Source organism: Aulonocara sp. 'chitande type north' Nkhata Bay, linkage group LG17 (assembly GCF_057382095.1).
Source record: "Aulonocara sp. 'chitande type north' Nkhata Bay isolate Kocher_YH1m ecotype deep benthic linkage group LG17, A_spYH_male_GT1.1, whole genome shotgun sequence".
NCBI classification, from domain to species: Eukaryota; Metazoa; Chordata; class Actinopteri; order Cichliformes; family Cichlidae; genus Aulonocara; species Aulonocara sp. 'chitande type north' Nkhata Bay.
The window spans coordinates 10,283,118-10,308,981 of record NC_141360.1 but is presented as its reverse complement, the minus strand read 5'-3'; the positions used below and the strand labels follow the sequence as shown (position 1 = coordinate 10,308,981).

The 25,864-nt window shown below is 40.7% G+C and overlaps 1 protein-coding gene across 3 annotated transcripts in view; it reads left to right on the top strand.

Moving 5' to 3' along the window:
- atp11b (ATPase phospholipid transporting 11B) overlaps window positions 1–25,864 on the top strand; it is a 51,409-nt gene that overhangs the window by 20,313 nt on the left and 5,232 nt on the right. The window contains exons 14-31 of one of the 3 annotated variants that reach the window (XM_086270356.1): window positions 70–257; window positions 1,759–1,827; window positions 2,028–2,101; window positions 2,346–2,449; window positions 3,286–3,467; window positions 6,283–6,486; window positions 6,617–6,770; window positions 6,927–7,029; window positions 7,126–7,271; window positions 8,150–8,209; window positions 8,718–8,845; window positions 9,156–9,294; window positions 10,625–10,690; window positions 11,368–11,471; window positions 14,670–14,835; window positions 15,848–15,933; window positions 20,266–20,321; window positions 22,069–22,232. In XM_086270356.1, the coding sequence (XP_086126482.1) occupies window positions 70–257; window positions 1,759–1,827; window positions 2,028–2,101; window positions 2,346–2,449; window positions 3,286–3,467; window positions 6,283–6,486; window positions 6,617–6,770; window positions 6,927–7,029; window positions 7,126–7,271; window positions 8,150–8,209; window positions 8,718–8,845; window positions 9,156–9,294; window positions 10,625–10,690; window positions 11,368–11,471; window positions 14,670–14,835; window positions 15,848–15,933; window positions 20,266–20,321; window positions 22,069–22,232 (2,193 nt within the window). Of the gene's footprint in view, window positions 1–69; window positions 258–1,758; window positions 1,828–2,027; window positions 2,102–2,345; window positions 2,450–3,285; window positions 3,468–6,282; window positions 6,487–6,616; window positions 6,771–6,926; window positions 7,030–7,125; window positions 7,272–8,149; window positions 8,210–8,717; window positions 8,846–9,155; window positions 9,295–9,694; window positions 9,719–10,624; window positions 10,691–11,367; window positions 11,472–14,669; window positions 14,836–15,847; window positions 15,934–20,265; window positions 20,322–22,068; window positions 22,233–25,864 lie in introns of all 3 variants that reach the window. The other 2 variants (XM_086270357.1, XM_086270358.1) reach the window with 2 other exon arrangements.

Here is a 25,864-nt window from a genome sequence, read left to right as displayed (position 1 = left end):
CTGTGTTTGTATCCATCAAGAAAAGAGAGAGAGAGAAAATAAAAATTTATGTCTCATCTTTCCTTCCAGATGGGTGACGAATTGTTATTTCTCAAGGCAGTGTCACTTTGTCACACAGTTCAGATCAGCTACGACCAGTCAGACTGCCTGGCTGTGGGAGGAGACCCATTCTCCCATGCCAACGGGGTCTCTTCCAGTCCCATGGAGTACTACGCCTCTTCACCGGATGAGAAAGCTTTAGTAGAGGCAACAAAAAGGTAAGGTGACACTTGAGCTTCCTCTTCTGCAAGTTTTAGGTTCACAGGTTAAAATTTATGCACAAAAAACAGACTGACGAAGTTGTTGCTGTGCGTTGTGATGTTAGACATTAAGAGCTGGTGGTTGCACCGGACTGCAGAGGTTGCGACACAGGAAATGTGTAAATTGTAGTCTGCATCCCAGTAATGCCACAACAAAACGTCTTAAAGGTCTTTATTAATTTAAGGATTCCTCAAATCTTAGTCTTCTTTAAACTTTAAAGATGAGTTTGGTTTTGTCTGTGCCTTTCTAGATGGGTCAGTGATTGGCACTGGCAACTCACAGCAAGGTTTGTTCAAACCCCAGCTGGGGTCCTTTCGTGTGGAGTAAACACGTTTTCCCTGTGGCAGTGTCACTTTCCTCCAGATACCAGTGACATGCATGTTAGGTTAATTGGTGATATCCTAAATTTGCTGTGGATGTGATGTAGAATAGGTGCAGTCTAAAGTGCTGAGAACTGGAAATATGCTATATAAATGAAAGTGTATAAGAATCCTTGCTTTGACATGATTCATACTGTACTGATTGTGTTAGCTGCAAAGGGAAATTTGGTGGGGGGGGGACACTGAGGTTGGGCTGCTGACCACTTGTTCCTTTCAGTGTTGCAATAATACTATATGGGCAGCAATTCAATATCCAGGAAGCGATTCAAAAACCCAAGCTGACCACTGTGGGAATATGTCCTGAAAGGGCAAACGCAGTATTGTGAGCACATTCTGCTTTGCTGCTTAAACATTAGGCAGCTAAAGAAACTGGAATCAAAACACCACCTCTAGATCTACAAGAAAACCTTGATAAATTGATCATTTCTGCATGTAGCTGTTTAGGACCAAGCTATGGTCTGCTTGTCCACGAGTGTTTTAAGGTCTACTTGGGTCAGACTGACGTTAAGTTCATCGTTGGACGTTTAGCATAAGGCTCTGTTTGGATGTGTGTGTTTCTGCCCATTTTTATGAGAGCTATGTGAGTTCGTCCAAAGAGAACTGCAGTGCATCAATTGCACATGCGCCGGTCTGGCAGACTTCCAAGTGGGCTTAAAGGAAGCATAACCGGAATGACTGCCTGTCTGTGCTGTCTGTGTCGTCATCCATTGTAAATTATAATTTGTACCTTAAAGTAAATCCACCCATTGATTCAGGATCCTGTTTTGCAGGATCACCCTATGAAACTGGAAGTCCAGACAGTAGAGTTCAGTGCTTAGAGTGTTTTGTTTTTTCTGCTGCAAAACAGCTTTTAAAAAGTTTCTAATGCTGTGTAAATTTCAAATAAAGACAGAAAGCAGTCATTTAGACTTAAATTCCATTTATTCAAAGTACAGAGAGAATGGATGGATAACTGAATGAATTATGTATTGATTCGGTGTCCTGAGAAAAATGCTACAGCTTGCAGTTATAGGTAGTTGTTGTAAGATGTTAATATAAGTGCTGGGGTTTGTTTTATTTTATATTTTTTCTCTCTCAGGATTGGAGTGGCCTTCTCTTGCAGCAACGGAGATACCATGGAAATCAAAACTTTTGGCAAGTTAGAAAAGTATGTCACCTTGTGCATTTTTAAAATCACAAATAAGATTACAGTGGATTGTTGTTTTTCTTAATCTCACTCAGGAGATATTCCATGCTCTCATAGTTTTTAAAGTAAAATAATAAAAAACCTGCAGCCAAAAAATAAATCGCCCCTGTTCAAAACGAGTAACTAATCAATGTCTGACGGGTCTTTGTTTGGACACTCAGGTATAAACTGCTCCATGTACTCGAGTTTGATCCTAACCGCAGGAGGATGAGTGTCATACTGCAAACTCCCTCAGGTAATACCACGTTCTTCAGCTGAGCTGTACGTTTGTTGCAAGTGAAAAAAATGAAATTAACCATTAACAATAAAAACAGAAACATTGAGGAGTTGATAATATTCTAAAATAAGCGAAAAATGGAACGCTTATGTTTACAAGTATAATATAGTAAGTTTTTTTGTATTTTATTTTATATTTTTATTGAAAATTGACATTTTAATGCATATTTAGCGTATATGTTCTTGCTGTGTTGCTTTTCAAGGAGGCAAAGTGCTGTTCACCAAGGGGGCGGAGTCTGCCATTTTGCCTTTCGCGACTAGTGGTGAGATCGAAAAGACAAGGCTGCACGTTGATGAGTTTGCCATGGTAAGATTTTTGTTATTTATTTATTTGTTTGTTTGTTTTCCTCTCTAAATATTAACCAGATGCTTATATTTTCACAATCATGATACAGATTCATCACCCCTTAAGCCCAATATTTTTGGGGGGGATTTTTCATCTGTTGCAGAAACACATTTTTTTTTTTTTTTAACCATTGAAGTCACACACATCAGCTGCACATGTATTATTTAATAGGATACAAATGACTTACCTGTCTAGAGGTAATATGATTATCAATATGAAACTTCCCGATATCCCTGTGGTCAGATGTCTGAGACAAATTGGATGAAGTTGATACATCTGTCTTCAAAAGAAACCTTTAAATATATATATTTTGATTTATGTCCTCAGATTTGTGTCTGTATGTGTAGGCCTGACATTTTTCAGTGTTACAGTGATTACTTTTGGCCCTCTGTTCCCATTACATTGTAAATTCCTCGCCACAACAGACAAACACACACACACACACACACACGCACTGCCCTCACATCATGCCATCATACGTCAGTACCCAGGAGTCGGTGGGTTGATTTGTGGTCATCTACCCCTTAGGCTCGCTCTGTGATTTAGAGTCAAGCTTTAATAATTTGTTTTTCTCGTCTTTCTTTCTCTTTGCTTCTTTGTTTCCTGGATTCATTTCTTCCCATCATTCTCTTATGATTTTTTTCCCAACCTTGCCGACATTTGACCTTACCATCTACCCAAACGTGGTGTCTCATTTTATCCTTCATCATTTTATCAACCTTTCTTTTGATATTTCTTCTTTTTCTTCCCTGTTTTGAATCATTTTTCTAAACTCCATTCTCCTAATTTAATTATAGAAAGGTTTGCGAACCCTGGTTGTAGCATGCCGCCACTTCAGTCCGGAGGAGTACATCGATGTGGACAAGAAACTAAACAGTGCCCGCACCGCGCTGCAGCAGAGGGAGGAGAGACTGCAGGAAGCCTTCAGCTACATTGAAAAAGACTTGCAGCTCCTGGGAGCAACAGGAGTGGAGGACAAGTATGGAGACTCAAAACATAAAATAAAATATCTTGACATTCTCATCACATTCATAACCCGTGCTAATCAATACAGAAAGGATTTTGCATTGAGTATCCACACCTAAAACAGTATTAAGGACAAACACAGTCTCGCTAAACTAATAATACACAAAGCAGGCTTTTGATGTGTGCATTGAACACAAAGTAATAATCTACAATCTAGGCTTAAGTAGAGTCAAGTGAACTAGGTAGACTCAGGTCTTTTTTTTTTTTAATACAATGTTTGCTATAAATTAAAGCATCAATTCTTTTAAATCAAGAAGAAATTGTTTAATTTGGTCAGTACAATCAGTACACTGAAGTACTGTGGTTTGCTTTTCCAAACACTTGTGTGTAATCTGAGTCAATTTTTAGGAATGTGGGGTTAAGATAATGTTAATTGTAAGTGTTGCTCAATGCTACATGATTATGGGCATCAAATTAGATCAATTTAAACAACTGACCACTGTACTATTTGAAGATGGTCAACTTTAAAAACAGGATGCCATTGTACAGGAGTAGATGATTTATGTGCCACACAGGCTTCTGGATTTTTTTTCTTTATGCTGGCCAATTTCAGTTGACAATTTGTCCGTCCACTTTGGTGATCGAGATCTGGATACCTGAGCAGCTATTAGATAAAATCAAGAACTTGAAGGACCAGTAGGCTTATGCCATGGCAAAACATCTGTCACCCATCCATCTGTAATTTATCGTGGTTGAAGACACTTAAGTTTGTGAAGATGTTTCACCTCTCATCCAGGGGTCCTGGTTATTTAAAGTGTAGTTGGGTTACGTTAAGGGTGAAACCACTCTAAAGGTGCCAATATACCCTCCGTCGTGGCAGGAAGCCGCTGCAGTATTCTCATAAACGTCAGGTTTCACCACTCAGACAATATCGCGTCATGCGCTCTAATAAGGAGGCGAAGTTGTGAAAACCATCTCCCACACAACAAGCAACGCGGTGAGCATAAAAACTGTGAGACCTTGCCCCGTAATGAGCTGAGGTGTGAGTTGACCCATGCCATTTTTTTCACACCTTGGCTCATGTGATAACTCGCAACCTCAAAATGGGACAACCCCCTCCGGGGATTAAATACATTGCACACACCACCTTTTGGTTTTAGAACTGAAGCTCCTTTGAGAGATGAAGTGTCTTCTCAAATTGAAAGAAGTACAGTTGCCTTCTTTTTAAAAAATCTTTTATTCAAGCTCTTAAGACTACCATGACTAGGATGAGACCTTACACAGACAGGTATTCACCTAATTTGGTCTCAAGGTGTAATGGTTAAGTCCTATTGGTAGCTTTACCGGCACTTTAGACATTTTTGCAAGAATCACTAGAATCACTTGGTCAGAGATTCATTTGTCATGTTTATCACTATTTGTGAGCCTTCTTGAGTTCTCAATGGATTTGAAATCTCAACAGTTTGTGCAGTACAGTGGTCCCTCGTTTATCTCAGGAGTTACATTCCAAAAATAACACGCGATACGTAAAATCTGCGAAGTAGCCAACTTTATTTTTTACAATTATTTTAGATGTTTTAAGGCTGTAAAACCCCTCACTACACACTTTATACACTTTTCAAAGACTGGCATGGACGTTTTCACACTTTTCTCTCTTGTTTAAACACTCTTAAAGCTCAAACCTTTGTAAAAGAAAATGACCAGTATTATAGAATGAAACCAAAGGCACCCGCAGTTGCCTTTGACGGTGCAAAGCTTTTCGTCGACATTGTTGTGTTGGTTGGGGAGAAAGCTTACAAACATACAGTACAGCGCTTCAGAGTCACACTGCTAGCGATCAAAGATTTATGTAAATTTGACAAGCTGAACGCATTCTGTACTGTACAGAGACACGGCACGAGATTGATCGACAATGGTGTACAGCCAATCAGGACGCAGAACACAATGCGCTGTTTAAAAAAAAAAAAAAAAAAAACATGGAAAATTGCACACAAAAAAATCTGCGAAACTCCGAGGCCACGAAAGGTGAACCGCATTATAGCGAGGGACCACTGTACGCCCAACTGCTGACAACAAAACTCGGAATCTTATTTCTGTAATTCACACATTCCCAAAAAAAAAAAGTAAGTTTTGAGAAATGGACATCATCCACAGTGGATCAAATCTGCTTGTGTTTTGTTGTTGCTGTCTTAGGCTTTTTTTGTCATGGGCTTCCACCCCCCCCAAAAAAGAGAAAAAAATTCAAAACTGAAGAAACACACAGGCAAAACAGACAGATAAACACAGTGGGAAGATTTTTAACAGACAATAAATAGTCAGCAGGGAGAAGAAGACGTCACTTCACCGAGCCTCTCTGGAAATGAATGTTGATGTGTGTTTGCAGCCGCTCGCCATCTGCTCCTCACATAAGCCTCTTGCGTCTCCCACTTTGTTTATCTTTTTGCTCGCTCTCCCTTTTTCCCACTGCTCTGCTTCTGTATCTGAAATGAGATCCTCCCGGGGCACGGATGTTCACGGTCAAAGAATCTCCTCTGGTATGGAAGATGAGATGAAGGGTTCCCTCCAACATCTGTGTAACATGAAAAATGTAATGCCGATTGGCATAAAAATATTAGATCAGATCAACTGTCTTTGAATCTTTTGAAAAATAACTGCAGCGAAAAACACAAAGTAGTCAGTCACCCTCTGCTCACCAGTTCTTGCTAACCCTTCAGTAGATGTGTTAAATTATGAAGCTTAGTTTGATCAGTTCCATCAAGTTACCCACACTTTGTCTGCGTTACCTTGGAGACCAAAGTGTTTATTTTCTCTCTTTCTTGTATCCCTAGACTTCAGGACAAGGTCCAGGAGACCATTGAGGCTTTGCGACTCGCAGGAATCAAAGTATGGGTGCTGACAGGGGACAAACATGAGACGGCAGTCAGTGTAAGCCTGTCCTGTGGCCACTTCCACAGAACCATGAACATCCTGGAGCTCCTGCAGCAGCACTCTGATAACGAGTGTGCTGAGCAGCTCCGCATACTGTCCAGGAGGTAGGTGTGATTCTGCTGAAAGTAATGATGTTATCTGACAGCATACATGTTGTTTAATTTTGTGTGTATATATATCCCCCTGACCTCATATTGTGTTCTTTTTTTTTACTTTTTCTCTGTCTGTTCGCAGGTTAAGGGAGGACCATGTCATACAGCATGGATTGGTTGTAGATGGAGCTAGTCTGTCTTTAGCATTGAGGGAACACGAGAAGCTCTTTATGGAAGTGTGTAAAAACTGTTCAGCTGTGCTGTGCTGCCGCATGGCCCCACTGCAGAAAGCTAAGGTATTGTTGTCTTGTAAGCATTTTTAATTGTTTGTGGGTGGATGGGGTTCCTTTGTTGTTGTTTTTTTGGGGGGGTTTTTTATGTTTGTTTGTTTTTTGTCTCTGCAAATTTTCTGAAGCTCACCTGTGATGCCATTGTTACTTTGTTATGTCTAGGTTGTGCGTCTTTTAAAGACATCTCCAGAAAAACCCATCACCTTAGCTATTGGGGATGGAGCCAATGATGTCAGTATGATACAGGAAGCCCATGTGGGCATAGGTAAACACTTAGCTCACGTAGATACAGACTGTATTGTCTCACATGACATGGTATTAGTGTTCTGCAGTGTGATCTCCAGTATGTCTGTGTCTCCAGGTATCATGGGGAAGGAGGGTCGTCAGGCTGTGAGAAACAGCGACTATGCAATTGCCAGGTTCAAGTTCCTGGCCAAACTCCTGCTGGTCCACGGGCACTTCTACTACATTCGAATAGCTACTCTTGTACAGTACTTTTTCTACAAGGTAAGATCTAGAAAGAGACTTTCTACTTCCGCTGTAATTGTTCAGTCCCACTAGAATGAAAATACAAGACACATTCCCTGTGACTAAGAGAAATCGGTGTGTTTTTATTTGTTTTGTTTTTGTTTTTTTTAATTTAGCAAAAAATTGCATGTATTTGCAGTAACTCCTTTAAGTCAAAAAGGAATTGCACAGGTTGCCTGGTGGGAGTCAACCCAGCTCCAAACAGTGGTGCTCTGCAATCATTTTCAGATTGGTGAAGGTTTGCAAAATATTGCTGTGTAATTTATAAATGCTCACAAATTCAGTCTCAGTCTGAGTGCAGCTGGTCTGTGATGCATCTCTTTGCAAAAGAAGACTCTGCCTAATTGGTTGCCAAATGGGTGTATTCTGGTTATTTTCCTATCTGAAACAAGTTTGCACAGGGCCTGTTTTTACATTTTCAAATAACAAATCACTTATCTGTGGAGAACTTCTACATTTCTGTTCAGGAGATTTGGTTGTTCTCTAAATGTGAATTCTGTGTCTATAGATGGCAACAGATTTGCAATTTTTGCTGATTTATCCCAGTTATTTGCTGTGTAATTGCACGTAATTGCCAACTTAACCCCATTCAGATAACAGACTGACTCTTTTATTGTCATTTTATCATTGTCGTGATACAATTACTCACTGACTTGGTTCCCATCTTCAAAGACACCATCTCAAAGGCAACGGGACTACAGGTTCACTGCACACAGTCACAATAATTTAGCTTGTGCCATGGCCTCCAACCACTGTTTCCCCTAGTGTGACCATAGCATAACTAAGAGCGTGTTCAGTTGTGTCTCCTGTCACTGCAATATTTTTAATGTTTCTTTCCTTCACTCTGTCTTTTCTAGAATGTGTGTTTTATCACGCCGCAGTTTTTATACCAGTTCTTCTGTTTGTTTTCACAACAAGTAAGTCTCACACTCTCTGTATCTTTGTCTTTTTAATGTCAGTGGTGTTTTGGTCCTAATTTTGTGCTCCCCTTTACCAGCGTATCTTATTAGGTATCAGATTGAGTGCATTTTTATAGATTTTTTTTCTTTTTCGATGTCTCTTGTAGTGAATCTGTGTTAAATAAAAACGAAAATGGATCTTATTATTTATAGGCTTTAAAATTAAGAATCAGAAGTCTATTGAATTTCTGTCTTTTCAATTATTTATGTAGCATGGTTTTGGAAGCCAGTCCCAAAATATTATTAACCATGTAACACTATAGTTTTTACTGGGAGGCCATATTATAATCCTCTTGCCTCATCTTCTAGTACAGTGTGTGTGTTCCTACTCATTTGTTTTTCCGCTTTGCTCCAACTCTGCTCCGCCTCGCTCCCTGATATCTTTAAGGTCTGTTGAACAAGTTGTGGATATCAGTTCTTGTTAATGGGTCATTGATGAGTGAAATGCTGTCTCTGTCCAACCTAGACTCTGTACGACAGTGTTTATCTGACACTGTACAACATCTGCTTCACCTCGCTGCCAATCCTTGTGTACAGTCTGTTTGAACAGCTGGTCCATCCGCATGTATTGCAGAACAAACCTGGCCTGTACAGGTGAGCTTATATGTCATCTCTAGGTGAACACTACTTTGTATATTGTTTTCTGTTATGTCATCATCTATATAGACAGTTGGCCCACTGTTTCTTTTTTTTGTGTGTTAATTGGAATTTTATGTAATGTTTTTAAATTGGCTGTTAGCATCTAGATGCTGCTTGTTACATAAATCATTTTATTTTTCAGAACTGCTAAATTGCAATGTATTTATTTATTCATCACAGTGAAACATGCAACTTTGCTTGGATCCTATGAATGCTCTTAAGGATTATGATTAAAAAAAACCTTTTATTTATTTATTTTCTGCAGGGATATTAGCAAGAACTCTCTGCTCTCTTTCCGGACCTTCTTGTACTGGACTGTGTTGGGTTTCTGTCACGCCTTTGTCTTCTTCTTTGGATCCTACATACTAATGGGAGAGGACACCACACTTATGGGCAATGGACAGGTATGTGTTTTCATGCTCTATGATGCTGATATCAGTCAAATGTTAGTTCAGAGCAAAAAAGGGAAAAGTAGCAAACTGATACTATAGAGTAACCATTCGTGATTGCATCTTGTTGTGTTGCGGACATTAACGGGACTGTTTACCCGCTGGTATTTTTGCACTCACGTCTTCCCTTCATCTTGCACTTTTCTTATCTGTCTCTTTGTCGTTCTTTTTGTTTAAGAGCATAACAAATCTTCCCTTTTCTGTCCTGCTGCATATCTCATCATCTTTCTTTCTTTCTGAAGTTTGGTATTTCCGAAAGCACTCACTTTTACTGCACTCTCTTGGTTGTCTTTTTCTTCTGTCCTTTGTTGATTACGCCTTTTCCCTTTTGCCTTCATGCTGTGCATGTCTTCAGATCTTGCGAGCTAACAGGCAGCTGGTAAGAGTCTGCTCTACAGATGAATGCATGTCTTCTTAGGGAGCTAATGAGAGAACTCCCAGAAAGATTTTCTTTTAAGTGAAATATTAAATTATTAGTAATGATGCTATTCAAGAGCATGAATTTAAGTGGCTAGTCTATAGCATTTACATTAGTGGTGTCTTGAAATATGCTGAATCAACTCATAGTAGAGTTACATGGCTTGGTTTAATCATTTCCTACCTCTCCTGTACCCTTAATGGCGATTTTTGAGTATATACAGTATTTTACAATATATTATATTTTGAGTTTGATGACCATTAGAATAGAATAGAATTTCTGCCTTTTTCAAAGCGTAGCTGCATAGGCAGAAACCATCTTCACTAACATCTAGTCAGATTTTTCTATAAGTAGGTAGATATCAGTTAGGGGACCGAGTTTGTAAAAGATTTTAGTTTAAATCATAATTCTGAAAGTAGCGAGCACAAACTTGAACTGTGTGTCACTATTAGCCCTCAATGTTCGGACACCAGCAGGGTCCTGAACTGGCTGGCAACAAAACAATGTCTCCCACAGCTCTCAACCTATAAGTAGAACAGTGGAGCTACTGATGGTACTCACACAGTTGGAGGCCGAGGTCTTATTTTGGGCACCGTGATGCCAAAACAACTTGTTAACCAAGGCTACAGTCATAGTGAACTTGTCTCTCTTTGCACCACATGTGTAGACTAAAGCTTGTCAGTGATCCAAGGGAACAAGAGCAGTAGGGTAACGACGTCCCTTATACAGATGCGAACACACAGTCTGTACATTTATGCAAAGCTTCTGTTTTCCCCTCCTCATGAAATCATTTTCAGGAAGTGCCAAACTACATTGTAATGCTGTTTATTATTATTAACTGAAGTACTTGTATGTCTGTTTCTGTAGATGTTTGGGAACTGGACATTTGGAACACTGGTCTTTACTGTCATGGTCATCACTGTCACGTTAAAGGTAAATGATATCAAATATTATACCCTTTCAACAAACCACTGTACTCTTTCTGAAGAAGCAGTTGTGTTTGGAACGTTTTGTAATGTTTACGACACTCATGGTTACATTTGAAGCTTTCAGAGTAATGAGTGGTGGGTTCATATAATAGCAGGCACTCTCCCAGTCAGATTTGTATGTATGCTACCTGCTGAGAACAAAGCAGCAGGAAGCCAAGTTATTCAGTGAGTGTAAACAAGGGCTGGGAAAGAAGTATCCAGTGACACATCTTCAGCTTAGCTGGAGTTTTGCTTACATGTAGGAATTTATAATAAGTTGACAAGCTGACACTGAAGTACATCAGCAATTTATTTTTGAGTGTTTGAGTCTTTTCTCATGTAATGCCCTCTAAGGATGATGGCTGATGTTTGCATAGCAGAAAGCTGAGAAACACATGCAGTTTCAAAAGGAGACATTTGTATTGTCAAAGTCTCGTTAATGAAATATGTTGAAAGATGTTGTGATGAGGATGATGTCAGTGGCCATTAATTCGAGAAGATAATTTATCAGTGTCACCTCAAGGTCTCTCTTTATAGCACGGAGGAAGATTGCTGTAGTTTATTGATGCACTGCCTGTCCCTGGATCCATGTTTTACACCCATCTTTCTTTTCCTCCCCCTCCTGTATGTGTGTAACGTCAGCTTGCATTAGAGACTCATTTTTGGACGTGGATGAACCATTTTGTGACATGGGGCTCAATTGCCTTCTATTTCATCTTCTCTCTCTTCTATGGAGGCATCATCTGGTAAGAACACCTTCTTGGCAAGTTCTTTTTGCTTCTGGAAAGTGATGCTTTTAAACTCAGTTACTTCCTGTGTGCTGTATGTTTATCTCAAATAGGTCTGGGCAACAGGAACAAAAAAAAAAAAAGCTCTTACCACTTTTTTTTTTTCAGGTTTTTTTTCTCATATATATTAAACATTTAAATATTATTTTCTGTTAGAAGCTGAGCATGACAAATGTACAATACACAGAAAAATAGAACAATATACAGATCTGTAATTCTGTGTGTCTACAGTCATCTAAAATATTAATTCTGACCAATAAGATGATTTATATAGATTCAAACAGTTTTTGGGGGGAACAACACCAAAAATAAACAAAGCTTTCTGTATATATCATCAGTAAAAATTCAGGAATCTTTCAAATATAAAAAAGAGAACATAAACTAAAGTGATATATTCACACAATTGTGGTGTGCTAATGCTTCAAGACAACAATCCATCCATCCGTCCATCCTTTCACTTATCCAATTCAGGGTTGCGGGGGCGGGACTGGGAGCTATTCTAGCTCCCGTAGTGCGAGAGATGGGGTTCACCACGTGTAGGTCGTCAGTCTGTCGCAGGCCTAACTGTCAAGTTTTTCTAAAATATATAAATAGAAATGGTTTGAGAAAGCACAAGAAGCACAGGATTGAAATGCATTGTTTTTGACCACAAATCCGATCAGGTGGTGAAGTATGATAGCTTTGCAGATCTCTCTACACTCCTGTGTAGCTGGGACAGTGCTGTCTGAGAGAAATGTTTACAGCTAGTTGAACCAGCAGCTTCAATCAACATTTTCAACTGTGCTTACTTGCATCATACAGATTACAATAAGGTATTGCATTGTGCAGGTAAACAGTTAGCTGTGCATGGTGTAAGCATGTCCTTGCTTCAGGTGCTTATGTGGCATTTATGTGGAAACGTGCTTTCAACTCATTTTGCAATGTATGTTGCTCTGCTTCTTTATCAGGCTTTAGCAATGTCAATGGAAAATTGTATTTAGTAGTCAGTATAATCTTTTAGTGATATAAGTTTGCTTATGGTAGGATGCTGTTTGTAGTTATTTGTATTAGGAAATGTTTAACCATGTATACTTAGAAGCATATAATTAATTGTGTAGTGACAGGATGTGTGCACCCCAGGAATGCACCCCCACGTCCTGGGAGCATGAGAGCTCGTACCTTGTCTTATTGCTTTACGGTAGGATTAACGTAGCTATGTCTGTTTTAGTTTAAGTGCTTCTTTACATATAGATGAACTGTTGGACTTTCCAGACCAGCAGGTTAAGGGAAGTTGTTTATGGGGCCACACTCTGACCCCACACACACACATACACACACATACGCTCAATGGAGTATAAAATAAAGACCGGGGCAGTTCTCTCACTGGAGTCTCTTAGAGTGGAGGCTGCCCTTGCTAGCAAGAAGTTCTGTGTGTTTCTCTTCTCTGAGTCTTTACTGAAGAAGTGTTTTAGAACATTTTCCCTAACAAGCAAAGTCCTCAGATTCTTCTTTTGAATAATAAGCTTGTCCTTTTATGGCTGTCATGTTCACTAACGCTGCAGTAGCACAAACATTAGCACATGTGCTGCTGCCAGCGGCTCCTACACTGATGTCAGTGTTCCAACCATGTCCGTCCCCATGATTGGTTTGACAGGGTACTATTCTCACTGGCCTCTCGTATTGTCTGTGAAAACATGGATGTAGTGAGTTCTATCGGCTTTATATTGAGCATTGTCTCATATTTCTATTGAGGGAAAAATTACTTCATAATGACTATTTTAGTGTTTTATTGCCCAGCCCTGATGTCAAACTATACCTCACACTAGAGCAGGGCGATATGACCAAAAGTATTTATCACGATATAGATTTGAAAATTTGCGATAACGATATAATTGACACTAGACAAAATACTTTACAACTCCACAATTTTATTAGTGCAAAAAAAAAAATCAATGTATTTTCACTTAAACAAGCAGCTGTTTTTTATGTGCATTAAAGTTATATAAAAATTTTACAGTGCAAATGCAAATTCCTTGCTGACAGTTGAACCAAAAGGCATTTCCAGTGGAAACTGGCCGACATATCCTCAGCATAACCATGTATAATATCCACAAAACTTAAAAAGAGGTTATACACACACAACACGGTAATATTATGTCGAAGCACTGTACGTATCACTCCGCGAGGCTCCTGCCTATGATAGCCGTAATGCTCAGACAATCCATCAAGCGGTGCGGGTTCGTAGCTTAGCAAAATCATACTAAAACATTTGACAGATTTTCGAGCGCCGTGTACGACATAAAATCATTTCAAGGTCTGTAAACACAACCAGAATTCAAACATAAGGCCCGCGGGATTATAAGGGGCACTGTCGATTTTCAGAAAAATCAAAGGATTGATTTTAAGTGTGCTGTACTTTCCAAACAACATGGTAATAACGACGGCCCGCTAGCACGCTCTACCAAAAATAGTGCTTTGTTGTGTATCTGACGGACGAAAGCTAAACCAGTTCCACACCACTGAAGTTGCAGCATTTTTACAAACCAGTTCTGGTTCATCAGTTTCATTCAACGATCCGCTTTCACCCATGTCATACTCCGTCGCCGCCGTGCCTTTTTCACCATGTGCGTATGAAAACAAAGGCACTGCGCATGCGTGTTTTACCCATATTCTATCGCGATATTTAATTTTCTTGTCGTAGCCCAACATTATACTGGTATTACCGTGAACGGAATGATATGGCCCAGCCCTACCTCACACGACTGCTTTGTTTTTGTTTTTTCTGGTAGTCTGCTGAGTTGAACAGATCAGTCTCGACCACGTTACACAGGCCAGTGAACTCACAGACTTGCAGGAGCCATGCTGATAATATTGGACCATAATGGATATTTGTAGTCTGACATCTGCACCAGTCATTAAACTCTGGTGTCAGGAAATAATGAAATTACTCTAAGAGCATGACTTCCAACTGCCAGTAAAACCTGAATTTATGGTGAACAGGGCAGAGTTGAGGCTGGCTGCCCATCTCTGTTGCTGTTTTGTTTTGTATGATTCTTTTTTTTCTTTTTCTTTTTTTGTAAGGCTAACCAAATGTTACTGTTGCTTTTGGACAAACTGGCTTGTAGATGTTTTCTAAGCATAAAATAGACATTGTTTCCTCTCCCCTTGCCCCCTCAGGCCATTCCTGCACACCCAGGACATGTACTTCGTCTTTGTGCAGCTGCTGTCCAGCGGTTCAGCCTGGTTCGCCATTATCATCATCGTCATAACTTGCCTCTTTCCTGATGTGTTGAAGAAGGTCTTGTACAGACACCTGCAGCCCACCAGCACTCAGAAGAGTCAGGTAATGAGGGGAGGAGGTGCAGGAGCAGTATTATAAAAAAGAAAAAAAAAAGTGGAAAGTATGAATGTGAGATGGTAAGACATTTATAGGTTGTTGCCTGTGAGCCAGTGCTGGCCTAACTCTGTACTTTCTCTGGTTCACAGCAGCTGCCTAAGTGCTCTTTTGTTCTACTTGCTGTTTGGACTCTACTGTAGTTACTGAGAATACTTCACCCACTTCTCTGTTTTCACTTACATTGAAATCGTTTTAAAAAGGGTGAAAGCCAATGAGAGATGACAGTATTCTTAAGTAGTTAACAGACTTTGAGAATAAGTCAGATATTGTTAGTTTATTACCAGATCTATGTAAACAAGTCTAAAAATAGTTTCTGTGGGTTTGGGGTTTCCTGCAGGCTCAGAATGAAAAAATTGGCAAAAGGGCCGAATGCTTTCCAGTAGTTAAACTTGTGTGTCAAGCGTTAGATTTAATACATATTCCTACTTGTTTCACACAAAGGGAAATTATATTTCCCGCTATTTGAAAAGAGCCTGGAGGGAAGAAATAAACTAAAATGCCACTGAAAGTTAAAATGTGACAGAGGCAGGGAGGAGAAAAGGTTCTGCCCATCGTGTTGTTTAAATGAGCCTATGTGGTCACAAGTAATCAACTTGGCAGCACAAGAAGGACTTGGTGTTTATACACACATTGCATGAGTCGCCTTTGATCACAGACACGCAGACCAGCTCCACACTGTGCATGGTCACCTTTCAGAGGACCCACACTGTTGCTGTATTGATTTGTCCAGCTGGAGATTGTTTATGTTTTAGTTTAGACCCTTCTCCTTTGAAATTTGTCCAGTCCTACATGGAGTTAGTATTTTCTGCTCTAACCTTTGTCCTGTTTTGTCTGTGTGTGCGATTCTGCGGGTGGGTTTGTGGTAGTGTGTGTGTGTCTGTGAGAGAGAGAGAGACTTTGATTTTTAACCTTTCTGTGTGTCTTCATCCTATCCTCTGTGTGCACTCTCCTGGTGTAGATGTATTCCAACCGTGTGGCGATAGGTGATGACTTCATCGCTCTGCAGCCTTTGTCCAGAGCCAAGAGCCAGCTGGGCAAAATTAGGTAGAGGAATTGAGTGACTCAGCCGTGGACTTAAAATACACCCAAAACAAAATTCAGAATATTATAAGGAGTGCCTTATTCAAATGCAATATTCTTGTACTGTGTGTGTACTTGTATTGTGATCCATCTGTACTTATAAATCTATATTTCTATGATTTGTCAGCTATTAACACCGAGTTGCTGCCCTGCTTTTGTAATTGAAAACGTATCAATTCTTACCCTTTTTAGGGAGCTGTTCTTTGATAATGTGGCGTGGCCTGACAGTGAAATCAAAGCATGCTGTGCACCTCTCTTCACATTAATTCTGTTTGGCCAAAAATACACAGCGTAGTAGTTAAAATCCTGTACACAGCACACTGCAAAAAGTCCGTAGAAAGTAGAAGTATTGCTTTATGGAATAAGCACTCCTGTGTAAGATCATTCATACAAAACTCAAATGTTCTTTTTCCCAGGTCTCAACTTTATTTGGTCATTTTTCTAACACTGGCAGTACCACAACTGCAGCGTTGTGTACCGTCAGTTTTAGAGTAGGAGCCTTTGTTTCATGCCTGTAACTGCATGCCCTGCACAAGCCAATCAGCATTCTCTGTGACTGGGATGTAGAGAAGATATAAATGTGTGGTTGGAGATCATGTCGAAGAATCGGGTTCAAGCACTTCAGCCGCTGCATGTGTTGCATTTTCAGTGAGAGACTGATGTAGAGAATGCGTTCTGAGACCACTTTCCACTCCTGCCTGTCACAGCATGCCGCTGTCATTACCCCACCACCCGCTGCATGTACAAATGGATAAATGAATGGGGGAGAGAATGAATGAATGCCGAATCACCTGTGAGGGCTCGTAGACTCTTGACTCTTTCCCTCAGCGCTCATAACGTAAGGGGAAATGTGTTGGGGAGGCGGCTCTGATCGTCATTCTTTATCGCTGCAGCTGGTCAAACCTACCTCTTGACCATCAGCAAGTGGTCTTGTCACATGAGCACAATCTGGAATGCCCCTCACATGTTAAAGTGACACATGAATCAGATGCATGGTGCAGCCCATCAATCCACTACTTTTATCTATATGGCATGGTCACCTATCTCGATGTATGCTCAACTAAAACAACTCAATCTAGGACACGGAAACGCCCTCCTTAGCTCAGCGTTATCCACCTGCATGGTTTTAGGCAGATCCTCAGGGCAAGACTGCCACTCCCACAGCTGCATGACAGACTCTTGAACTGGTTTGGACTGTTTTGTACAGCAGCATGTTGCTATGAATGAAACCCTGTGTTGTCTCACGTATTTTTCATTGATTGAATTGAAGATCTTGCTCTTTCGTAGTTGATGTCACGATAAAAACCTGTAAGGAAAATGCTAACAATAGCATAAGCTCTCTTTGATAACACAAAGGCCAAAGAGCCAAATTTAGGGTGGTTCTCTCTTAATGAGTGAACATGAGCAAATGGGGAGTTTTTTATTCTTTTTAACTGTCCAAGGTGAGCAAATCTTTGGTTGATACAGAGGTCATATTTAGTTTTGCTATTATTACTTTTGTTATGAGCAAGGATCATGAATTTGTTTTGCTTCTGCATGTTTTTATAGCTTGCTAATTTGTATGGTTCCAAGGTGGGTGGGAGGAAATGTCACTTATAAAAACAGTGGGCTGGATTTACTGTTCATGCTAGTTTATAGCACACTTAGTCGCTGGTTTATACACTATCAAAGTAAACTGAATCTGCAGGATGTAGTTAGTGGGGCAGATAGATTGGGTTGCAAGTTGCTTTTTGTCCTCACTGACAAAAAGCCTGTAAGTTACAGTAAAGTTGAATCAGTTATCTGAAACTGTTGTAACAGCAACTAAATGTGCCCTCTATGACAGTAGGGTTTATTGCCTCTCTCGTTACAAGTTTTAGCTAGGCGTACCTAATAAACTACCGTCTGAATGTGTTTCGGGCTGCTTGTATGTAGATAAAGCTGGTCTCATCTCAGAAACTAAATGAGCAGAAACCAGCTATTGATTTGGAGAGCACAGGTGAGGGTACAGAGCACATTATGCAAAACAGATTCACTCAGTCTGAGCGATTTGTTGATTTTCTGCGTTCAAAATCTTAATGGTATATTCATGTTAATGTGCTGCATAATGCAGTATGTTCAGCTCTGCTGAGATAATTCTGGAACTATTCAGTTTCCTTTTTTTTTCTTAATTAGATTAGATAGAGGTAATCGTAAAAGAACCCAGAGGGCTCTCTAGGGTTTACTGTTGTTTGCCTACTCTGCAGCTCTGATAGATTCAGCAGCAGGTTAATTGCTTTGGATTCTAATAGATGTGCTTCTATCTCTGTTTCCCTCAAGATGCTTGTCATATGAATGAAGCTTCTTTCTGCTCATTTGTTGCCTAGTTTCACGGCCGTTTTTGAGCGCACTGGCCGTCTAGCCACTGTGCTTAGTTGTCTTTAACTTTTGTAGGAAATGAAGCCCTCCACTAGTGCCCTCATCAAAGCCCTTTACATTTTCTAAAAGACTTATTTCACTTATTCTCAACTAGTGATTTCTGATTATCTCGCAGTCCTAATTAAATTGTGATTTAAATGTGCAGCAGGGGACTTTGAGCAAAAAGCAGGAAGCAGCTGGGCTTGTCAGCTCTTCTGCTTTGTCGAGAAGGTCACTTGTGAAGGGCTTTAAGAAGGAGCGGCGTTGATTTGGCCTCTCGGTATGAAGAAATGTATTCGAGTACACTGTAGAGTGAAGGTCAGAAATTCCCCCAATTAACTGGCCCCCTATAGTGCAGCCTGGACTGGCTCTTGACCAAATGATCGCTTGCTTGCTGACTAATGAATCCTCCAGTTAGTAAATAAGCAGCACTGGAAAACATATCCACTGTACCTCAAATTGTTTTCCAGCTGTACGAGACAAAAGCTGATCTGCATGTAAATCAAAATAAGAACAAATATTTGATACATTTAGAAAAATTGCACAATTAATAAAAGGTAGCAATTATTTGATCCAATCATCCAAATCGTTTTGTTTCAATAAACACCTAAAGATTGAACATGAGATGAAACTGTGCTAAGGATGTGTTTTGCAGTGCACCTGGTTTGCTTTTTTAGTGTTCAGCCAACCGTCCGCAAGGTTGACTGTATGACTAGCTAGTGGGGCTCACTGTAAGCATCTTGTGTCCTTCAGATGGAAGAGGGTGAGGGTTCAGTCGGCCCAGAATATGACCCTGTTAAAGCCCAGCGGAGCCCAGGGGAGGACAATTGGCACCTGCTAGCTGCTTATCCTCCCCCTGCTGCCCCCGGCCCAGACTCATGCTCCCTTAGGTAGTACCGTACATGTACTTCACTTCCATCTGCCCCCCTCCTTGTACAATCACTGCCTGGGCATCGTCTTCACCTGAAGACCAACCAACCCTGTGCACCCTTTCATAGCTGCACTCAGTTGCACAACCTGCAGCCCTTGATCATTAACCCATAACTGTTTGTCACAGCTGCTCCCACACAGCCTTTTAACTCGTTACTCAAATAAGATTCCTGTTTGTCTTTGTGTCTGTCCCACGTTGTATATGAGTGACCCCATGCTTTCCCAGCCAGTCACAATTAACTTCATCCTTCCCTTACCTGTCAGTGAATAACACAGTCCTTCCCTGGCCAGATGCGACTGACCCTGTCCTCCCCTTACCCAACCATGATTTTTTTTACTCATCCTTTTCCCAACCCGGTCTCAATTCACCCCTCACTGGTTTCTGATCAGGTATGGGTTCAGAGTTTAGACGCAGAGAGAATGCTGTTGGCATGCTGACTTTGTCTTTGCCATGTTTTCATCTCATACGCAGTGATATATCTTTGCTTGCTTGTAAAGGTTTTACATCACCTTTACTTCCTTTTCAATTATGACTTTAAATATCTTTTTTCCCCATTAGTTCCATAATTTAATAGTTTTTGTTTCTGTGAGTTATTTTTGTGAGTGCTAGAAAACAAGATTATTCTATCACGCAGATTGACGTGCACTTTCTTGTTTCTCTTTAAAGCAGCAAAATGCTGTGCTCAGTAACAGGACAGAAAGCAAGAACGTAGTTGAAAGCTGTAATTAATATTGTGGTAAGTCAGCCAGAGGATGACGTCAACCATACAGCTGTCACTGAGGCCTTGGCTATTTTAATGGCAAAGCCTTCAGCTCTAGCATTCATTTTTCAAAAGGTTTACATGAGAATTATTAATCTTACAGTCTGGTCTTCTTTTGATCTCTGAATTATGTGACTGCCTCTTTCTTTAGAGGTTAAAAAATAAATAATAAAACCCAAGAGTTGGTTGAAAACACTGCAGTGCTGAATTTGGCTCTTTGTATTTACAGGCTCTGTGATGACTCATTGGTTCTCCACAGGTTGATGCAGGGGTTCATTTGTTTGAGTAAGCAAAATCATTATTGTTAGTTAATCTAAAGACAGACTCATATGGTGCTGTCTACTTAGAAAGGATATTTCTCCAACAGATAATCAGTAGAATAAGGTGTGTAATGTTCATAGCTACAGCTGTGGTTGTGCTTCTTTTCCTGTTTTCAACAGCCCCAGCTTTTCTTTTCTTTTTTTCAATAGACAAAACGCTGTACAATAGAACCTGAGTCTAAAAACCAGACATTTATAGTATAACCTTGGAGCACCTGACAGTGTCAGAGTAATTCATATTCACCGTGACCTGTCTTTGTTTTGCTGTCTCCAGCGAGGAAGCAGAAGTTTGGATTCATGCCTAGCATGTCTCCAGTTTCAGCTGCAGAAAAGCACAACATCCATAAGTGAAAGCACACTGGAATCCACGGGTCACTTACCCAGACACAAATGACTGTCAGCATTACCACATTAGAGGGGACATCGTGAAATGACCGCGTTTAGAAACCGTTTTGTACAAAAGCCAACTTTGGCGATATCTCAACTTTCTGATTCTGTACTATGACACAGTATCAAACTGTACCTGTGTGTTACTGGACCTTCAAAACAATCAAAACCTTTTTTCCTCAATACTATTAGCATAGTAGATTTATGAATTATGTTCATGTAATACACAGTAATAAATGGGACCTACACTTGAGAGGTAGTAGTAGGGAACACAATGCCAGCTGAATAAGTGCAACTCTACACCACTGTCACTTTTTCCTCGTTGTCTCTACTGCATCACCTACTGCCAGGTGCTTCCTTAGGTCAGCAGACAGGTTTCTCATTTAATTTAGCTTTATCTACGAGTGCACCACTGGCTCACTGAGCAATCTAGTTTTAAAAAAGTTTTGTTTGTTTGTTTTTTAAATAATCCCAAAACATGTAGTCTTGCAAAAAAAGTCCACTTAATAGAGAGCCAGCCTGAGCATAAGGAAGTAGAGAAAATGGGCTTATGGTTAGTTTATGTTAAATGTTTATGTTGATGCTAAGTGATCCATCACAGATGCGACAGCCTAGCAGAAAGACCTGCGTTGAGTTTTCGAGGCTCTGGAACAAAAAGTCATCTTTCCTTGAAGGTTTGTTTTGTAGTCGTAGTCTAATGCCACAGCTTCTGCTCTGTGAACAAAAATCCTCTGCTGAGGTGCACAAGGAGGAAAAGAATAGCTTTGGGTGGTCTTCATTTGCTGCAGATGCTACACAGCCTATCTTGTGTAATGCCCAGCTACTATCAGGAACCTAGAATAGAACCACTGCAGGAACTTTATGTATTTAGCATTTGATATTTGGTTTTGGCACAAGGCCGAAGACACTTGATCTGGTTTAACGTTGCCCAAAAATTATACAGCAGATCATTCTTAAGTTTAACTACAAACATATGTTTTTTTTCTCATAGGATTTTGTTTTGTTTTTAAGTATTTATTTACCACATTTCAATCCCTGATGTAGCATGTTTTGAATGTTTTCCCTTGTACATCACTGTTGCTGTGACAGCATGCAAAACATCATCCTCCAGTCACTCTTTTCATACCAGTCACCCTGAATTGTTTTGGTTTTGATCTTTCTTTGTTTTCTTCTCTTTCTCCACTCAAATCTTGTTTTTTTTTTTTTGTTGTTTTTTCTCTCCTTAATTTTCTGTGATTTCATTCTGTGCCACCTTTTCATTTTTGTTTTATTCACTTTCTCTCCCTCTGTTTCTGCGCTTCTTCCACTTTTTGCCTTCCCTCCAGTCTCTACCAGCCTCCCAGGTGCAGAACCTCAGCTGCATGGAATCCCTGTGCTGCTACCAACAGGGGCAGAGCGGCTGTACCCGCCTGGCCCGCCTCCTGGAGCAAATGACTGGACGCTGCAAGGCCAGCGCCAACAATTGCCACACATCCAGCCACAACAACAGGTGGGGAAGACTACGACATCGAGAAAACGTGATTTTGAATGACGAACCCTCGGCACCTCTTGGTGTCAGAAATCTGGGCTTCAGTCCCGACCGTTGTAGCCCATAATGTGACTGCAGGTCAACTGCAAGTCTTGTTCAGATTTATAGTAATTTGAACTTCGTGGTGGGGAAGCTGGGCTCCAGGTGTTCCTAGAGGCTGGTTTTAGGCTGAATCTTTGCAGGACTTTGGGACAGCAGCCAAAAGAAGGAGTTAGAGGCTGAACATATGTGGATCAAGCCATCATGGACTGCACTACTATGAGTTTCTCATTTCCATCAAAGTCTGTGTTGGGAGTCTGGAGTCTGAACATTCTGATTAACCAGACAGAAGGGTGTGCTTAATGTCATATCCACAGAAATGCATCAGTACTCCATAGAACCAAAACCACAGGGTGATTCTGATGGCTGTGCTGTCTTACAAAGCATGCAGGTGTGAATGTTTGGCAGACTAACAGGGAGAATCTGGGTTACAGTATTATTTATTAATACACGATATACCGGTGTCCAGCGGGTCTGTCTTGTGTAACCCACACTTAAGGGTTTGTCTGTCTGTATGTTAACCCATGTGTCTGTGTCCTAACAACATGCTATGATCTGTTTGTCTTGTCTGTCACCCTTTCCAAAATATTCTCCAAAAATCACCTGGCAGTGAGTCTGATTAATAACCAAGGAATAACTAAGGTTTCAAGGAATTTTGCAATGCGCTTTAACAGATAACCCGAGCACTGTATTAAAGTCTGTTTGTTAGCCTTGTATTCACTAACAGGCCCTATTTTTCATTGGAAAGCTACTCCACAGACAATGGTTAACTTGTCCAAATAATAATGTGGATTTAGATATTTCTGGGACTGATAAGCTGTCAAAAACATTTAAGTGGGAAGCCGAAGCAATGAGATTGAACAGTAACTGCAATGCGAGGTCTTTGCTGCAGAGAGAAAATGAAATATTCCAGTTTACAGCAGAAAATGAGCATTTGATTATGCAGATTTCTTCAAAGCTGCAAGTCCACTTTGTGACAAAAGGATGATGAAACGGAAACAGTTTGATTATCTCTTTGTTTGTTTGTTTTTTGGGGGGTTTCAGCTTTAACAACTTCAGTTTATCGGACTGCCCAATCTGCAGTTTCACTTCTGTTGTGTCTTTTCACCCGAACCCTGGCGACTCTGTGGGGTCATCGATTTATCGACTGATCAGCCCTCTCTGCTGAGCGGTCATTATTTGTTTAAACAGCTTGGGACCCTCAGTATTGATCGCACTGAGTTAAAAGGTGTGAGCGTGTGTGTGTGTGTGTGTGTGTGTGTGTGTGTGTGTGTGTGTATAAAGGTCACGACAGCATGCAGGGCAAATAAGGGATTCAGGGGTCTCCCCGTAGCCCGCATGGGGACTAATAAATGACAACGTCTTATGTGAAGAAGTTGTTTTTAATCTCTTTGAACATTCTCATAGTAAATGGCCTGTATTTGTATAGCGCTTTACTAGTCCCTAAGGACCCCAAAGCGCTTTACACATCCAGTCATCCACCCATTCACACACACATTCACACACTGGTGATGGCAAGCTACATTGTAGCCACAGCCACCCTGGGGCGCACTGACAGAGGCGAGGCTGCCGGACACTGGCGCCACCAGGCCCTCTAGTAGAGACATTGTTCCTGGCTGCAGTTACATCTTTCAATCAATAACCTCTGGTTTGGCATCAGATGATCACGTTAGACTTTGCTTCAGCTGGTGAGATGATAAATTGGGTCCCATGCTTTAATATTTATACCCTTCATTATTCCCTCAGCCGTGGGGGGGGGGTTCTACCATGAAATGTTTTAGCAGATCTGATGTCAGGGTCATTTTGCTGAAGCCCCTTTGCTTCAGGGAGAAACTGCCACTAAATGCATGATTCAATTTAGATGAATTTCTTCCTGTGGGAATGATTGATTTTTGTTTTCTGACCTTGGCACAAACCAATCAGTCGTATTCTTCCAAGTAAGGACATGGCTGCCAGTTTGTTCTCGCCAAAGAATAAATAATGAACATCTAGAAAATGCTTTGCCTAGCTGTGCTTCATACTGTAAATACAAAAAAACAAAGTGGAGTAACAAACTCGTAGGTGATTCTGCAAGTTTATTTTCCTCCCTAACCTAGACGTTCCTCTTCTCGCTCTTCTTCACCTTTTGGGTGTGATGGCAAAAAGCAGGAAACTGCAAAGAACGCCTAAACAGGTAGTGAGAGCCAGCTAATATTTGGCCTTAATGCTAGGATACTGCCATAGAGGAAATGGAATATATCCACCCATTCCTATATTCTATACTTAATGACTGGAAGGGACATATAGCAAGCATATGTAGTACTTATATAATACATGACGCATTTATCTCATATTTATTGGAAGCCCAGTTACAGTTGGCTGCTGTACTTGGCCTGTTGCTGGCCAAGGTTAAATATTTTAGTGACAAAGCAGAAATTTTTTGTTTTTGGATTTGTGGATTTGGATTTTTTTCTGGAAGTTTTAGGGGAAAAATGCAGGTTTTATAACAAAAAAGACTTCCTAAACAGAAAAAGACTGCTTAGGACACCAGAGGGGCTGCTGGGATGTGTAGTCTCAGTCTCAGTTTTGAGGTGGGGGTTTTTTCTCTTTTCCCTGCTACGTCCTCCAATCTTTTTCTATCAGATCCTGAAGCCTTATTATGCTTCTGAGAAGAGGCCATGATTGAAGGCGTGCTCGTTTTAAATCCCATGGTGTTCCAGTTGGGTGGAGTTATCGTCCCTACAGGAACAAAAACATGAATGCCCAGTGTATCTTGTTGCATGGGGGCTGCTGTTGCCTTTGGTATTTTGTAAACAATATAATCATGTATGTATCTATCTGTGCCTACACACACACACACACACACACACACACACACACACACACACACACACACAGAGTTTTTCTGTCCTCACTGTGTGCGTCTTTGTCCTTCCGTGTCTGAAATCTGCATAATGTTGTTGGACCTTCCAGATTAATTATTCATGTACTGTTACCGTCCCCTGTGAGCCGTCTTGTCAGAAATCTGCTTGTTCTTTTCCTCTTCTTGGGTTCACGCTGCCACCGTCTTATAACCCCCCCAAAAAACAGTTTTAGGTGTTAACATAGTTCATCGTAACCCAGGGAGCAACGATGGTTTTTAGTACTGAGATGCTTCACTATAACCCCCCCGCCTGTGAGTAGACAGCTGAGCATGTGACAGCATGTGAGAGCGCCCCCAGTCAAACCATTTGAGTCATGAGTCTATTTAAAGTCCCTGGGTGCCCCTGTAGTTTCTTTTCTTCTGTTTAGCAGGTATAAAAACAGTTGTCTTCATGTTGGTGTTAGACTGAAGGTTGAGAGATATACTTTGAGTAGTAGACCTACTGACATCTTTTGGGGGGGGTGTTAGGTGAGAGATGCAGCAACTCTGAAGTTGGACAACATAAAACAGTTGATTTTTGTAAAAGCTGTCCACACGTTTCAGACGTCACTCGTTCCGTCATGTGAGGTTCAGATGTGGTAGCCAGGCTTGGAGGTGCTGTTTGACGTCAGTGGATGCTGAGCTGTGGTCTCTCTGTTACTCGCTCGAGCTT